At 34.2% G+C, this 18707-nt stretch overlaps 1 protein-coding gene across 6 annotated transcripts in view; it reads right to left on the bottom strand.

The window, feature by feature from the left end:
* The window catches only part of CDK14 (cyclin dependent kinase 14), a 262489-nt gene that overhangs the window by 54916 nt on the left and 188866 nt on the right, over window positions 1-18707 (bottom strand). For all 6 annotated transcript variants that reach the window (XR_015745745.1, XM_026686419.2, XM_087946055.1 and 3 more), the window contains 2 exons: window positions 11736-11875; window positions 6536-6679 (listed from right to left, as the gene is read on the bottom strand). Coding sequence is in view for 5 of the 6 variants with exons in the window: in XM_026686419.2 (XP_026542204.1) it covers window positions 6567-6679; window positions 11736-11875 (253 nt within the window). In the remaining variant the exon portion in view is untranslated. The remainder of the gene's footprint in view (window positions 1-6535; window positions 6680-11735; window positions 11876-18707) is intronic.

The following is an 18707-nucleotide window of genomic DNA, read 5'->3' as shown; positions in this document are numbered from 1 at the left end:
GGCAGCTAAGGAGAAATATATTATAAATCATTTGGATGTAGAAACAGCTTATCTGCATGCACTGCTGCAACACACTATATATTTAAAGAAACCTTTAGGTCTCACAAATGATAATACAACTGATTGCTGGAGATTGAAAAAGAGTCTTTATGGTTTGAAACAATCAGGATATGAGTGGAACCAATGTATAGTTAAGGAATTAACTAAAATAGGTTTTGTAGCTGGCATGGCTGATCCATGTTTGTTTAAAAGAGAAAGTAATGGTGTAATTTCATTGTTGCTATTATTTACTTATGACATAGCATTAATCACCAAAACTGAACAAGAAGCTACTAAAATAATCTGTCTGTTGGAGAAGAAATTTAAGTTAAAACAGTTAGGACAAATCAAACAATATCTTGGTTTAAAGATAGATAGAACTAGGGGAGGATACAAGATTTCACAGGCAGATAAAATTAATCAATTACTAAAAAGTTTTAAAATGGAACTTTGTAAACCGGCTAAAACACCAATGAGCCAGGAGTTTATCCATAGTGATGTTCAAAGTTCTGTTTTTGATAAGAACATTTATCAGTCCTTGATTGGTAGTTTATCTTATCTCAGTAATTGGTCAAGGCCAGATATTGCATACAGTGTTAATCAATTAGCGAGATTTAATGCTGAGCCAACTGAAAGGCACTGGCAAACTGCTAAACGTGTGTTAAGATATCTGAAATAAACAATGCACTATGCATTGTATTTGAAGCCTAAAGATGAACTGAGTTTAACTGCATATACTGATGCAAGTTTTGTTACAGACATAAATACATGAAAATCTATATCGGGTACTGTAGTATTATTGGGAAACGCATTGATTGGATGGAGATCTATTAGACAAAAACATCCAAGTTTGTCAACAATGGAGGCTGAATTCTCATGTTTGTCTTTATTATGTACAGATTTAGTTTTGTATAAGCAATTATTAATTGATATGGGAATTAATGTAACAGATTCTATTGTTGTTTACGAAGATAACCAATCAGCAATACAGACAGCTTCAAATATTGCTGTTAAGACAAGAACGAAACATACAGATTTAAGATATTTAAACGTGAGACAATGTGTGCAAAGTAAGATGATTAAGCTAGAATACTGTATGTCAGAAAACATTATAGTAGATCATTTTACAAAAGCCCAAGGCTCTATAAAGCATAAGGCTAGCTGTGAAGATTATGGACTTAGAATGTAAGGTTGTATATATTGTCCTACCCAAAAGGGGAGAATGTTAGGAATATAAGTCACCTAACAGCTATTAGGATTGGACAATATATAAACCAGGATAAACATTTTAATACTGTCTCTTTAAGAGAATGCTAAAGTTGTAATTAGGTGTGGTTTCTCAAACGGCCATAAGATGGAGCCAGAAACCTGAGTTGTTTAGTCTTAGTCTCAGAAGAAGTCTCAGTGAGTCTCTGTTTTCCTTCTGTTGGAGAATATTTGCCGTTCCTTCTAATTGACTGATGTTCCTGGATTTGATGTAAGTCTGATACTGAACTGTTTTTGACACTGGACTTTGTTATTGGATTATCCCTGAACTGAAAACTGACTGAACTTACCTGTGAATGACTTTGGACTGTATTTGAACTTTGCTTAAACCTTTATTGAAGGTAAAAAAACCTACATTTACTGTACAGTGTATCTGTGTGCTGTGTGTGTATTATTCAAACACTACTCTCAAATATGTCTCCCTGTATGCGCTCATTCTCCTAACGGGGAATTACCTCAACACTTTCCAACAAGCTGTCATCATTACTTTGTAGGCTGCTTTTAAATAGTTATCACTGGTTTATAAAGCAAATCAAAATGACCAGGTATAAAATGTTAGCATGCATGATCACTATAACCATAACTTTTTTAAAAAATGATTTATATATCTGTTACTAAGTCTAACCAATGTAGATTTGCATGGTAAATTACAATACAATTACTTGTTTATTATTAAAGTTACAATTATTATGCATTTTAATGAATTTTTCCAGTGATTATAAAGATAAACACCTAGTATTGTTACCTGTCTCTTTACTTAGATACAGTGAACTATTTGAGAAAAAGAGAAGTCCTGCCACTGTAATTTTCTTTTCTAAAAGAAAAGATCCCATGACTGAATGATTTATTCATTCAACTCTGAAATAGTAAAATGATCAGAAAAAAAATAGTTTTTTCTTTTAATCTAACTCCAGGAAAGTGTGCTACTGCTTGTCACCAGTAGTGCCAAAAGCATTTTCTAATTCATGCCTGGCATACTCACTTAGTTTATTCTATATACAGCATCTCCACTCTGTAAGGGCTCATCTGGCTGGAGCATTAACTGTACATTTCCAATAAGAAAGATACATCAGGCTGGACATAAAGAGATTGTATAATCCTCTTAATGTCAGAAAATAAATAAATAAGTCAATTCTAAAAGATGATGATAGACTCTGTGTGTGTATGTGTTAGTGTGTTTGGGAGGGGGCGGAGACATCATGTTGTTTCCAGAAAAAATAATTATAAATAGGTGGCAAATCAAGAGTCAGAGGGTCCTTGTTTTTTATGAAAAACATTTCCCTAGATCACTCTCAATTAGAATTTAGATGGGTTGGACACTTGAAACTGTCTTTGTCCTTGTGCAGAATTAGTGTTAGTGGAAAGAAATATTGGTGCATGAATGAACTGTTATATTCCTTGACATAGTATATGATTATATTGGTCAACATATTAAAAGTGACATTTTTAGAAATTACACATGAAAAGTGACAGCGACATATCTTTAGGAGTTTCCAGGGTTCATTTGTTTGGCAAGGAAATTGCAGAGATTATTGAACTAGACAATGTCCTGAATTTAAACTAGGGTTTCCCTCATGTGGTGAAAAAGTCACAGCATTTTTACTGTACAGTTGGGTATGGTTCAATAATTATTTGTCAGATAGTACTTGAAGGGTTGAGATCAGCTTGGCACATATTCACCATTTTAGGCTGGCACAGGCACATCTGTTCTTGTAGGCCATGCTAGAGTCCTCCAGAACCATTTTAGTTCAAAATCTAGAAGACAATATATCTTTTAAACCAGCGATCTTTAACCTTTCTGGCTCTATGGACTAGCAGCCGCAGAGTGAGCAGTGGGGATGGTTTCACACACAAAATCTAGATACCATGTATGTGCAGATGAAGATTTGTGTGCTCACCCGCTGCTTGCATGGCCTGGTTCCCAACAGACTGCAGACCAATTCAGATCTGTGGCCCAGGGTTGGGGATCCCTTTTTTAAACTGATCTGTGTGTGTATTTCATGTGTTGGAGCCAAGAGATGGTTTTTAAAAGAGAAGAACAGCAATTACATTATAGTTTCTCTCACATGACAAGAAAAACTCTAAGTGAAGTAATCCCAAGATTTAGATTACAATACTATAAATATGCTAATGCCATACCAATTTCTCTCTTTTTAATTTGATGCAAAAAAAATAGTGAACATCCTTTACTAGTGCTTGGCCATGATACTGAACTGAAATACCAATAAAATGAATACAGACAAGCTGAGATACTACTAGTGAAAACTGTCCATGTAAGTATCATTTAACCAAAGGCGAAATGGTTCTCAAAATGGTTGAAAATTCATGACTGAACTGGATGGCTGCTTATCCTTTCTCTCTTTCTAATGCCTTTTCTTTTTATTTTCTCTTAAATTGTCATGATGGAATAGATTATTTTTACAAAAGATCTGAACAGAATGCTTACCAAAGGCCTGTAAAATTAGATAAAGGGCAGTATAAAATTAGGCTTAGGGCTGCATGTTTACTTCAAAGTTAAGGTTACACAGTTTAGCACTAAAGGACACCAAATCTGTTATATGGGAATGCTTGGAGATTTATATTTCTCAATATAAACTCCAAGTTTTCTTTTAGCCACTCATTGCATTTTTCCAATCAGCTGTGTACCATATATACAATATAACCTGGGCAGAAGTAGCTTGGCTGAACTGATCCATGATCTTCCAATTCAATTACTACAATAAGCAGTTGCCAGGACTTGGTAGCTTGTTGGCTTAAATGACGCTGGAGATGGTCTCAGGTCAGACAGTTCAATCCCAAGCACCGCATGGCAGGGTGAGCTCCTATCACTTGCCTCAGCTTCTATTCACCTAACACTTCAAAAGCATGTTCTATGCAAGTGGATAGATCGATACCGCTTCAGTGGGGAGATGAGCTGGTGCTCTGTGCAGGCAGTCAAATTCCTGATGAATTTTTCTGGTTGCGGTGCCCATTTGTAAGGCAGTTCTGGGGAGGCAGGGGGCCTTGGTGATGCTACAGGTAGAGCCACTAGTCTTTCTTTGTGGTATGAAGCTAGCTCGCCCACCTGTGGCGCACCTTGAGAAACACGCATTTCCTATAACAAGGCTAGTACCTTGGTAAGCCAAACTACTTTTCTGCAATAGCATTGTGGTCTTTTGGCTACTGGAACAATGTCATAAAGGTAAAAGATAAAGGTTCCCCTTGTACATACATTAGCTATTGTTGACTGTCTACTCTGCCTTTAATTTTCTATTCCAAATGGGGAAAAAAGAAATGTATTAAAATAGTAATAAAATAAAGAATAAAACAAAGTCTTATCTTTTATGCTAAGACATTCAACTAACCTATTCAATAATCTGTCTACTGTATTCCAGTAAAGGAATATAACCCATATCTCCCATCCATCTGAAATTTATTTCCTTAAATTTCCTTAAATAAATTTCAGTTCCAAGCAAATATTTTTCTTCTTTCATACTTTTAAGTTCTCTTTATATTGTTCCTCTGTGTATAAACGTCCCATGCTGCTGTTTTAAAGTGTCACTCTGCTATTTTATAATGATTTTATGTAATTTTTATTTGTGTTTGTCTTGAAAATCATTCTGATTTTCTATAAAGTAGCTAGTAAATCTTAAAACATATACTATGCTTGAAAAAATGTAGTATGTTTGAAACAGAAACATATTTTAATGGGAATCACATATTCTATATAATAAATGAGAAATAGGTACCATAATATGATAAATCTGGAAAAGAATCAGTAACATGAAATTGTCCCTTTGGTTAAGATATTATAATTTAATGCTCAGTCTTTGTAGATGCAAGAAATTGTCCTGAGAATTTTATTCAAACCTTGAAAAATAAATGTTCATGTTTCATATTTTATCTAATCACAATTCAGATGAATATAATGTATTCAAGAACAACTTTTTTCTCAATAGAGCAGTTTACTATTCACAACATTTTCCTGAGGCCCCAAGTTAGGATTGTAATTCTTTAAATTAAAAGACTATTTATATGAGTATTACAGGACTTCCACATACTTCGTATGTGTATTAGAGGTTGTTTATATTTACAAGGTATATATTCTCTATATTTTTATTATACTCACCACTAGAGACAGTACTGTATATGACTGGTTTCATCTATTTCAGATTCATCTGACTTATATAGAAACGCAAGTCTCTATGTATGCTCAAGACATATAAAACAAAACTAGTCATGTATTGTCTCTTCCCAATCCTAGAAATTAAAATTTGGTTAAGGGAAAAAATTCTTATATAATCTTGTTTTCTCCTCTGACATTATATATGTAGACTTGAAATAAAATATTTACATTGTATATATGAAATACTAACATTGACTTGGTATAAATATAGAAAATACTAATGATAAAAAGACAGAAAACAATAAAATCATCTATGGGCAATACCTTTAGTAAGCAGAATATATCTGCTCTCAAATCCAAAGAATAGGGAGAATCAATTGTTTTAAAGTACAGTGGTCAATCTTTTCAACCCAATCCGCGTCCGTAGATGAACAAAGGACAGTCTTCTTCAAATCCCAAGGACCATGACATATAATTTGTGGGGCTGCCTATGAATGTGCTTAGACATCCATATATAAATACACTGGGTAATTTGGATAAAATCAGGTTCTTACTAAATTTATTCTTTAGGTAATTACAGTGCATAATATTCTTTCCCTGCTGTTATTTGCCACAGAAAGGGCAATTTGAGCAAGACTGCTTGAGGGGGGGAGGAAATGATAGGAGAGCTTTGTTCCCATCTCACAATAATCTCATTGCATATCATTAGCCCTGCTGAAAAGCAATCTTTTTCCTCTGCCTATAGGCTGATGGACAAAGAAATCCCAGAAGACCAAGTGTGCGCACTTGTGCGTGCGCACATACATACACACAGATAGACACACACACAAAGAGAGAGGGAGGGAGGGACAAACAAAGAGAGGGAGGAGGGAGGGAGGGAGGGAGGGAGAGAGAGAGACTACCATGTCTATAAATTTCTTATCTGTGTCTTAAAGTTGATTTGATATCTTAATCTTAAAGGATGTTACATATCTTTACTCATATTAACAGTGCACAAATAAAACTCATACTTGTAGAAAAAAGTTCTTATTTGCATATTAAGAAACAAGGTTTTATTTTAAAAAAACCATGCATGTCAAGGATAGGAAAAATTACTAAAAACAAACACTTTTTAGTAAGACTTACCTCAATTATTTGTAGGAAATCAAAATTCTCTTCAGTGCTTTACATGTGATTGACCTTTGCCATAAATGTTTTTCCCAAAAGCTTTTGTACTTTCTCCAACTTCCACTTGTAGTCTTACATTCGGTACAGAAAAGATAGATGACACTGTTAAAAAATATTTCAGATTACTAAGATTTAAAAAAGAAAAATAAACTGCTTTCTCGGCCAATTTCTATATAAACAAATTTTAAAAGAAGAAAAGGCATAAAAATACTAGAAACAACTGTATTTTTAGACAATTTTTCTAGGGCTTCTATATGTAACAAAATAAATGAAGAAGAAGCTGGTACAAACCCAGATGTCCTAAGCAAAGATCACCAGAACTAGTATGCTAGTCATTCATGATGACCAGGACTTTTTAAAATTGTTTGGTGTCTTCAAACTTCAAGCCAAGACATTACATTAGCTAAATTTCTTTCTAATCCTAATTTTCCTTAAATGTTTAAAATATGAATTTGATCAAGAATACTGAGCAAAATGTTTTCTTGAGAAAGATCAACCCTAATTGTTCATCATTATTATTTTCCATATAATAAAGGTTATGAATTATATCAGGATTCTAATTAAGAACATGTGATTCCAAATACTGCAATTCCAACCTACTGTTATTGCTTGCCTGAAGAAAAACAATATCCAACTGAGAAACTTCAGTAAATAAATTCCCAAAGATTCTGTAAGAATCTGTCATATATCTGATGCTTATTTCTATCAATATAGCATCATCCCTCATTCTTAATTGTGTCCCTATAGCTGATTTCTTAAGCCTCCTAACTTTTTTTCAGAGTTCCTCTGAAATGTCTTATCAAGATACAAGTTATAATTCATTATCTTTTGCTTTCTCTGTCTCTCCAGCTATTTGCTCCATTAAAACTAAAACTGTGTCTGATAGTGTGTTCCATTTATTTCTATATTCCAACATACAGTATCTCTGTATTAATGCTGTATATTATATGTCTTATTCCTTCCATAAATGCTCATTTCAGGTGAGACTTTGATTCATATCACTTTAGATAATTCAAAATAACTGTTTATAATCCCTTTGTCCTTTTATTCCTGCTTTGTCTTCTCTATCTTCAATATCTGATTTTAAAATCTCTCTGTCTCTTTCCCTTCCCCCTCCTTATTTTGGCCAGTCAATTTATATTAACTTCACCAATGGCTACTTATCTGTAATTTATATGCAGAAATCTATCAGTATCAAGTGACATTATTCTACAAATATCCTATACTCCCAGTGCATTAATTTTCTTCCAAACAATTCTCCTTAATCTCCAAACACATTAACTTGCTCCCAAGTAAGTACTTTTGAAAGATAGTATTCCCAAGAGACACATGAAAATTTATATTTTCATATACTGTATTTAACAGAGCCAAAGGTCTACCTGAAAGGAAAAAAGTACTAAAGCAATCCAATGAGCTAGTTAGGCACAATGTGCCTTCTAATAATAAAAAGGAAGCTTCCATATTATAATTTAAAAGAAAAAATGTCGATCAGCTGTATTGAAAGTTTAGAATGCTGTCTGATGACCATTACCCTTGCCTAACATAAAACTCTACACATCTCCACATTTTTAACAAAAACTTCCATTTTTTCCTTCTCTACTTATTTCTACCATTCATATATATAAATATAGCCAAACACTGTAAACCTTCCAGTAGAGATTAGTCCAGTTAATATAATTCAGATTATTATTCTGCTAGCACTTTCATGAGGGTAATGATTAAAATAATAATTTCTTGCATAATTTAATATAGCAACATTTTAATAAACAAATGTTATATTAGTACTGAAAGTAAGAATTGCCCACTTGTAATGGTTTCATAATACCTGTGTGTGAAAGAAAGAGAGAAGAAAAGAAGGCAGAGAAATTATGAGAGAGAAAAAAGTATAAATTTATTCTTTAGAAATGTGAAATCATCCATAGAAACGTGAATATTTGAAAAATACATCTATGTCACTAATTGGTAAGCAAGATTAGTAACTCCTAACTTGAGTTATATGCTTATATTTTAATTATTAAGATATGGTAATTACCTTAGATTTGTTGCATATGATTTACTACATAAATATCTACTGATACAAATTTTAAATTAATACACAATTTAAATAGGAAAGTTACAGATACATAGAAAGAGCATCAGTTTGAGTTATATTAATCATATCAATAGTTTCTATAATCATATGAATTGTGTTCAATACATGTTTGCAATATCAATGCATGCATAATAAATATAAACAATTATAATACTCCATATAGGGATTGTCCTTTCTTGCATCTTGATTTATGCTTTATAATGATTATCTACTATAGACAGAAACAGTATTTCTAAACTGAGAAATTTACTGGAGGCATTTAGCAGAACCTTGCCTAAAAATATAATGATTTTTTCATCTTTATTCTCTCCCTTCAAAAGGTTTCACTGCTCCTGATGTTTAATGTTATGCAAAGACATGTTTCGGCCAGTGAATATCGCCTTATGGTTATGCTTCTGCAAATAACCTGCTGTGAACTGATAAAAGGATTAATGCAACCAAAATTCTTAATCTGTGAAATTACAAATTAAATTCTCATATTAAAAATACCACCCTGAGGTATTTTTTGTGGTTTTAATTCCCCTCTGGTGTTCTGCATACATTGCACTTGATAATGACTAAGTGAAGACTGTCTCTGTTGGCAGCCTGCTTGTACAGTGATAATGTGTCGGTATTTAGTGCCTGATAGGACTGGACTTAACCACCAATTGATAAACTAAGTGGCAAGTTGGTAATAAAGCCATATTAACTGGAAAAAAATTACTATAGGATCCATAAACTACTGAAATCCTAATATAATAGTAAGTACCAGCATTCACATTTCAGATGTTAAGCTATATTTAGTTTTTTACCCTAGCTAAATGGAAAAATAAATAAATGATTTTTTTCCAAATGACACATTAAATGTTTGACACCCGTGCACTATGGTTACAACAGAACTCTCTTCTTTTTATAACCTATTCTTTCTAACAATAAACACCATAAATCATAAATTTGTTTTTTCTGCAAAAGTCTACTGGGGTTTCATACAAAACATACTAAGATGTTTCTAGTCAGCAATTAACATAGATATTGTCTTTGCTCTGATTAAAAATAAATTTACCACCTCAGAAATTTCCATCATTTTCACCAAGCCTTGTGCGTAATGCCAAGTCTTTCCATTTATGTACATACAATAATCTTGCTGACATTATCATATACAAAAAGAGTTAATGACTTTTCCCCAACTATTTAAATCCTGAAAGAAAAGACTGATTTCATTGAATATTAAACTTTAACATCCTCTGAAAGTGTGTGTATTTGAATTTGTATTTTCTAGCGTTTTTATTTGTCTAACTCAAAACAAATCTCTCAAATAGTAAAAATTATTCCTCATTATGGCCCTGCATGTAGCCTATGATCCATTCCTCCAAAGCAGGGAGTGAGTCATCTTCAAAAACTGCTACTGAGCAGATATTGGCAGATACAATAATGGGGAAAAAATTGTGGTTTTGTTCAATAGTGGGATTCAAATTTTTTACTACCGGTTATGTGGGTGTGGCTTGGTGGGCGCGGCAGTGGAAGGATACTGTAAATTCCCCAGTCAGAGGTTGTACTTGCTGGTTCTCCAAACTACTCAAAATTTCCGCTACCGGTTCTCCAGAACTGGTCAGAACCTGCTGAATATTATCTCTGGTTTTGTTGCCCTTTTTTTACCATGATTTAAGTCCTTACATGGATTCTTATGTATCTCAATTAGATTCTCTTAATCTAAAGAAGAGTCAAGGAACAGTCCAGATGTTTCATCTTGTATTTTACCTCATAGAGTTCACCTCAGAAAACAAAACATTCCAGCTCTGTATGAGAGGGACAATATGGGACAATATGGTCTACATCTTCTACCATTCTTCTTATTCCAATTGCAAATGCCTCAGGTAGAATTGCTATCTAGATCTTCAAAGAAAATCACAAGGTCTGTCTGAAAGCCAGTCATGTTTTTCAGGCACATGAGGCAAAGTGATCTAACAGTTGTCTCATCCCTACTCAGCCAAAAAGCAACTAGTGAGTAATCTAATAACAGATTAATAACAATATCTTAGAGATCAGACACAACTGCTCTGAGTCAAAAACCTGATCTAATGTGCAGCCCCCAATTTATGTTCAGTTTATTATGACTTGGAACAGATGTGTAGTTGCCACAAATTCCTGAGCTGCTCAGATTTCTGCCAACATCATCAGGTTGGCAAATTGTAAATCCTGATTACCATCAGTCTCAAGGTTTCTATTGCCAGTCCAGCAATGGAATCCAACAGCTCAGGCTAGGATGATGCTACGCAACAGGAGGGCAATCTACCAACAGTAATCTCAATTATTCCTCACAGCTTAACTTCAACCAAAAAAATTTCCAAATGGTCTGTAGAGAAAGCTTCTGAAAACCACCAATAACTTACGGATGACAACTGTCACCCCACTTCCTCTCCCGTTCTTGGCTGGTATCAGACCCAAAATCCATTTGCAAGAGAAAAACACTGTTGGTAAATCCATCTAGCTCCAAAACACATTGCAGCCCAAGATTACCTGCCCAACCCCACATCAAACTTTTTTAGCTTCTCTTCGAGTACCATTTCAGACCTTCTTCCTCCAGACGAACCAATCCCACAGAATCAAAGCACAAATTGTCCTGGCCCACATCAAATATTCCACATTAGTCCTGGGGTGGCAGGTAGGCAACAATAAGTCAGTATCATGGCATCTCAGTAAATAAGTGAATAATCTTAGATATTAACCTGATTTCTGCTTTGCAAATCTTAGCTATTTTGGAAAGCATTATTCCAGAATTACAAATAGAAGTAGTGTTTGAGAATCCAACTTTAGAGTATTGTCTTGGATATTGAAGCTGCTTAAAAAGTACTGCATGTTATAAAGTAAAAAAAAAGCACTAAATATGTAAATTTAAATTCTCCTCCTTTCTCTTTATGGCATCCCATATAATTTTCTTAATCACATTAATAATTAAATATAATTATTTATAGGCTCAATAACAGAAAAGGAAGAGAAAAACCAATTTTTTCCTTATTTGTCTCTCTTTCTTCCTCTTTTTCATACAAAAAGATTATATTTTCTATGTAGAAGTTTTGGTATACTCACTATCAGTTAGATCCCATAGCCGTGGAGGAAGATCACTGAAGTACTCATGGCTCAAAGCTGCCTGTGCTGACAATCTGTTTTTGGGGAAACACTGGAGTAATTTGGAAGCCAGATCTTCTGCATGATCCACGTAGCTTAATCTATAATAAAGGCAAATTCAAATTAGCCAATGCATACCTAATACATATTCACAATTATACTCTGTAATATAATATAGCACTGAGACCAACCAAGCAGAAACATTAACTAAAGTCAATATATTTGACCATATTTTACTATTTAATTACAAAATAAAATGAAATAAATTAAAAATGTACATTTCAAGATGCTTTGAAAATATTTCAGGCAGAACTCGGGGAGGCTTTGGGAAACATGACCACTAATAATAAAACATTATTAGAACTGTAATACAAAATTTCTAAAAATGATTATAAACAAGTTTATAATCCATATTAAGTTAGTTGAATTTCATTTTACTGAAAACATTGAGACTAAACAATGATATTGTTAGAATGGAATATAGAAAAATTTACAGCACAATTCTAAAAATAATTTCTCAAAAATAAATTTCACTGAATTCAATGAAACTTTTTTAGATAATTAAGTATAGGATTACAACCTTCACATAAGAAGAATTCTTTGCTTGCTCAGATAATCAAACCACCAAGACTGATCTCTGGGAACTAGCAACACACGAAGTAGGATATCTGAATCTGTCATGCACCAGATTTTTAGTTACTCCAGCTGCTACAAAGCAATCTGAGAAACTCATTGTTTCTCCATTTGCCCACTGGCTAGAATTTTTAAAAAATTATGGTTGTGTGTTGGGCAACAAGGGAGGTCTTGCTATCCCCTTTTCACCTCTATGTGATTTTTTTCCGAGCAAGGAAGGTGAAATAAGCCACATTTACTCTATTGCTTATAGACATCACAATCTCAGCGGCGAAGAGAAAAAACGAACTCCAGGAAATAGTTTCTGTGGCATGTAAAAATTAGAGCCATATTTGGACCAGAGGTGTTTGGATTGATTTTAATTCTCATGAGGATTCATTTATGCAGCTTACATAGTTTGTACAGTATGCTTATTCCTTCTCTCAGAGACTGGTTAAGCATACTGCACAAGCAGGGTCTTTGAATCCAACATAACCATTGTAAAGAACACGTCTACATTTTTCCTCTTATTTCCTACTGAATTTTCTGTTCACAATGCAGACTCAAGTCAAAGTGTGCTTTCTGGAGCTCATTTTTGCAAGAAGAGGTATTGCATCTATTCAAGAAATAGGAATTGTTACATTGAGTGTTCCCTGACATTTACAAGAAAGCACTTCAGAGTGAAGGGCACAAGTAAAATGTCAGTACATAAAATTCTCACAAAAGCACAGTTGGTAGGCTCTGGGAGGAAAAAAATATTCAAATGTCTATGTATAGTATCTCATAAAATAATGATGATCTAATCTAAAGTAACTTGCAAAATCTGTATTGATTAGGTAAGTCAAATTCAGTGAAATGTGGGTGTGTGACTTTAAGCATCAAGACTTTCCAAATAATAATAATAATCTACTATAATTTACTATAAAAATGTAAATAATAATTTACTATGAAAAAATAATTACTTAAAATTAAGCATTATATTAATCATTCCAATAACATTGTTACATGAAAACAAAAAATATAATTCAGATGCAACCAAAACTGAAATAGAAAAATCTTTGTTATTTGACCAGCTACATGATATCAAACTACAGGTATTTTACAACTTATGACTGGAAGCTTAGTAACTGCTCCAAGTGTATGATGGATCTTCCCGAAGCTTCTTATCACATGGTTTCAAAGTTCTGATGGCTGCCCTCCACAGATTTATGGTTGTATTTTGGCACTTGGCAACCTGCATTTATAGCTGTTTGTAGCATCCTATGATGACATGACTACAATTTTTGGCATTTTTGCCAAAAACAAACTTGTTATAAATAGCTAAGTGCCCAGATCAGGGGTATCAAACTCGATTTCATTGAGGCCCGCATCAGGGTTGTGTTTGACCTGGGGGTGCATGCCAGCAGGGCGTGGCCAGCTTGACATCACTCATGTGAGGACATCTGTGGTGACCCAAGTGCTCTGCCAGCGAAAACGGGTTTCTGTTTTCAGCTGCAACAGCCTCCTGCAACTCTATGCCAGTGAAAACGGAGGTCGTGAGGGCCGTGGCCCTCCTGAGTTCCATTTTCACTGGCAGAGGCATCGCGAGCCTGTACTTCACTGTTTTCAGGGCAGCCCTACAGGCCAGAACTAAGCATCCCATGGGCCTGATTGAGCCCGCAGGCTTTTAGTTTAACACCCCTGGTTTAGACTGTAATGATTACAGGAGTATTGAGATGACTGGAACTTCAAGGACCAGTTGTAACCAGCATTAATTCAGCATAATTGTAATTTTAAACAAAGGAAAATAAACAAAGGAAAGACAGATGTTATCATGCAGAGTGTAGTTCTGAACTCAAGATACATCAATTGTTGAATAGCTAAGAACTCCAACTTATTTTCAAAATTAAGACCTGACAATTTAAAAACAATATCAACCCACTACTTCTGATTTAAAAATCAAGAAAGAATCTCTGAAAATAACCCACAATATATTATTTTCTTATTCAGAAAAACAATTCTTTCTTTCCTTTTTCCACCCAGCAAGTATTGGAGAGATCAAACATCTCTACTATTAATGAATAACCAGGATTCCAAGATAAAATGTTTGACTAAAGTTACCCTGATTTGGTCAGAATATGTAGTGTAAGTAATCCTTGATTAACAGTGACTATTCAAAGCTACAACAGTGCTGAATGAGAGGGACTTATGATGGATCCTCATAATTGAGAGGCACTTGGCAATCTGCTTGCAAATATGAGATCACAGCGTCCTGCAGTCATGTGATTGCCATTTATGACCGTCACTGCTGACTTCCAACAAGCAAAGTCAATGGAAAGCCAGCAAGAGGCCACAAATGGCCATCATGACTATGCACCTAGCACAAACGGGGACTGTCAGAACTGCTCTTATAAGTCAGCATAGCTGTGGGACCATGTCCTTATGACTGCATCCCTAGTGATAGGATTCCCTTTTTCAATTTTTATTGGTAAGTGAAGTAAGAACCAATAATTTATACTTGGTGTGTGCTATCTAATGATGCTCTATTATTTTGAAGTCTCTCCAAGCACAAATAAATACATACATGTATGTTATGAGGGGTTTGTTCTGTGTCTTCAGAATTGGAGGTAGAATGTTTTGATTGCCTCTGAGAACTAGTTTAGACAACATTTCTACGCATTTAATTGACAACTATGGAAAACAGGATTCTGGACTTAATAAGTTTTTGGTCTGATTCAGCAAATCATTTCAGGATTCCTTCAAAATATCTGAATATAAGTATAAAATATTTAGGTCTCAGCCACACAAAATTCACAAGGACAGATTCATTTTTTTTAATTGGTTAGGGTCAGACACATATTTGCAGAGAAGGAAATTCCTTACTTATTCCTGGTTATTGTGACTAACATTATTGCTGTCATTATTCTAGGTAAGCCTGAACTAAGAGGCTATACATACATTTCTTGCTGTCCTTGTCTCCCAATTTGAAATGCTGCTGATATGCTGCCAAATATGAGCTCTTGATAGCTTAATAAGTACTTCAAGAAAATGAAAACTGATACTAGTGAATACTGTGCTGCCAATGTGCCAATGTTGTGCTCTTAGTAAATTTAAGAGCAGGATCTCTTTTAAATATATATTTAATTTTTTAAGTAAACTCTTTGTCCCAAATCCCAGACAGGAAAAAAATTACTTTAAAAAACACTGCTTACAGACTCTCTTCTATGTACCCGGGACTGAACAGTGTGCTGCTGTCCAGTCCAATCCTTTTCACTTACAGCTCATTCATCTTCACTTTCTCTGTCTTTTCAATCCATAACCTTTATTATTTCTTTTCTCTCCCAAATCCTTTAGCATTTGTATTTTCCTTCCTGTTCATCTCCATCTTCCCCACCTCTACCATACTGTTTGTCTGTCCTCTTACTTATCTTTCTGCATTTCTTTTTAGTCCAAAACCATATTATTTTTTCTCTATACATGAACTGTTTTTCATTCTCAACCTTTCTCATTCTCTCCCCTCTACCAGCCTATTTTTCCCTTAACTGTTTAAGGGTCCAAATATGGCCAAGGTAGGATCAGTAGGGACAACCAAAATCAGAAGTAGAGATTGCTGCTCACCATGTCTCCCTGAATTCTCACAGCCTGGAAAGCTTTAGTTTGACAAGCTTCTTTCCATTAGTGTAAACAAAAAAAGGAATAGACTCGATTAGATGTTTTCTTTGAGTTAGAGCCTACACGAATGAAGGCAAATATATGTGTCCCAGGATAATGTTACAATCTGGGTTGGTCACAGAATCAAAAGTTTAGTCTTTTGATCTTTTGGACTCATGCTGGAAGCCATTCTCAGGAAACCTCTCTCTCACCAGAATGTGTGTTTCGGGCTATTCTACGCATAGTATTTATATGATGTTTTGTTGAATGTGGTTTTTTAATTGTTGCTGGGATGTTAATGGCTGGCCAATAAGTTGTTAGCTATTGTTTCTTTGTGCTACCAAGTCCTTGGCTCCTGAGTACTTGATAAGCTGGTGGTAATCAGCATGCAACTGGACATTGTACACCGCCCAAAGTGAGCTATCAGACGAGGAGATCCAAATTCATTGGTAACCTCACATTGCAATGAACAAGGACATACATTCAATTTCAAACTACTAAGAATGTTGGATAAGCAGGTATAAAAATAGCCAGAGAAATGATTGAAGCCTGGAAAATGGGCTTCTTGTCGGTTACCACTAGCCTATCACATACTCAGGAGTAAAGGACTTGGCAGTACAAGGAAACAACTGCTAATGACTTACTGGCTGGCCATCAATAGGCACCATGTAAAACTATGCATAGAATAGCTCAAAGTACACATTCTGATGAAACCGAAGTTCTCTGAGGATGAGATCCATCAGAAGTTTGAAAATTAAGAAGACTAAACTCTGGTCCTGGTGACTAATCCAGATTAGATCCTGCATTTGGAATCTAAATCAACATTTATTATTTACTAACTTTCTTCAGCATATATGTTTTTTTGTGTTTTCCAGATTTCCAAATATGTGTATGGATACATAAAAAAATAAAACAAAAGTAAAAGCCATGTTGACTTTTCTGGATCAATGAAGTCTGATACAGTATTACTGCTACAATAACTAGTTGCATAATGTTAATGATTAGTAGACAAAACAATACATATAGAAACCTCTTAGCCTTGTATGCATGTTTTGCTTCATTTTTTTTACTGAAGGAAGAAAATGTCAAGAACTTTGAAGCAACAAGCCAGACTTGAAATAACCAAAGAAAAAAGTCTCTCTGAGCTGTGAATAATTTAAAAAAATGTTTAGAGTGGTAGCACAACACTCCTAATCAATACCTTCATTTTCTAATGTGCAGCGTATATATTTCATTTAAAGTAGTTAATACTGTATTTACTTTCTCCTGAACTCCTTGTGGAGGTCGAATGCAAACTGTTGCGTCTGGGAACTAAGTCGGCTTATATCTTAGGCAATATTTACACAACACCAGCCTTCTCACCTTCATCAGAATTCACTCTCAAGAAAGCCTGGCATGGCAGAAGTCAATTTTATAAAAATGAATGAAGACAAAAATAATGAATTGGGCCGAGAAAAAATATTTTTATTAAAAGCAATATAAATTAATATTGTATCCTCTAGATATTTACTAATATCTGTCCTATTAACTTATATTAAAATTACAATTCAGCTGAAAATTTGGGAGGGGATTTGTGGTATTCTATTAGTAGTTTCTTCATTTTTGCCACTTTTCATCCGGATGTATTTTATGAATATTCTGTATTGTTCCAATTGTGACTGATGGAATTTGTAAAAACAAATTATAAAAAAAAACTTATCTCACAGAGTTGTGCTGAGAAAGAAGAATATTATTATGAATATTTGCCACCTTGAGTTCATCATACTTCATTATAAAGTAATGAAGGTGTGTGTGTGGGGGGGGGGAATCAAATAATAAACAAATAAATAAAATATTGAGGCATAATTTACATCTAACAATTTTATTCATGGGGACTATCATATTTCAAATCTTATTCAGATAAAGGGAAATTTGCTTTTCTAGATATTTTAATTATAGTATTTTGCATTTCACCAGTTGGCATTTATAAATTTCGGTTTGTATATTAATCAGTTATATTCTCTAAATGTATTCAATATTATTCATTACTATATATAATAGTATAACTGCATCTTAACTGAATTTTCAAAATGAGAATGTTCAGGATTTAAAGCATATTTGAGGATTGTAGTCACCCTTGAATATTGTTTAATAGACACTACAACTTTATGGTTGGTTTTAATTAGATGTTTTTGATTCTTTGAGGTTATATTTTTAACCAGGACAGCACTTTAAAACACCCTTCTTTTCCATTTCAGCAAACTGATAAGAACATCTTTAGAAAATAAACAGAAGTAAACCTAAAGTTTTAGGTTTTTTAAATAAATCTTTCATTGAGAATTTAAATGTAAGGTCTTAATGCAATAAAGGCAGAGGTGGTATTCAGCAAGTTCTGACCAGTTCTGGAGAACTGGTAGCAAAAATTTTGAATAGTTTGGAGAACCGGCAAATATCACCTCTGACTGGAGATTTTACAGTATCCTTCCCCTGCCACGCCCACCAAGCCATACCCACAGAACCGGTAGTAAAAATATGTGAATCCCACCACTGAACAAAGACCCTAAAAGTACTGGTAGTCCTTTAGATAAGACCTTTCATTTAATTATGTTGGTAGATACAAACAGTCTCAGAAAAACTGAAAATTATAAGCTTGAGACTACCTTCTCAATGTATCACCTGATCACAAATGAGGGACTTGACAACCAGCTCACA

Source organism: Notechis scutatus, chromosome Z (assembly GCF_049901735.1).
Source record: "Notechis scutatus isolate UNSWTSFEM ecotype Mainland chromosome Z, rNotScu1.2, whole genome shotgun sequence".
NCBI lineage: Eukaryota > Metazoa > Chordata > Lepidosauria > Squamata > Elapidae > Notechis > Notechis scutatus.
Note: the sequence above shows the minus strand (reverse complement) of the source record. Positions and strands in the feature narration are given on the sequence as shown.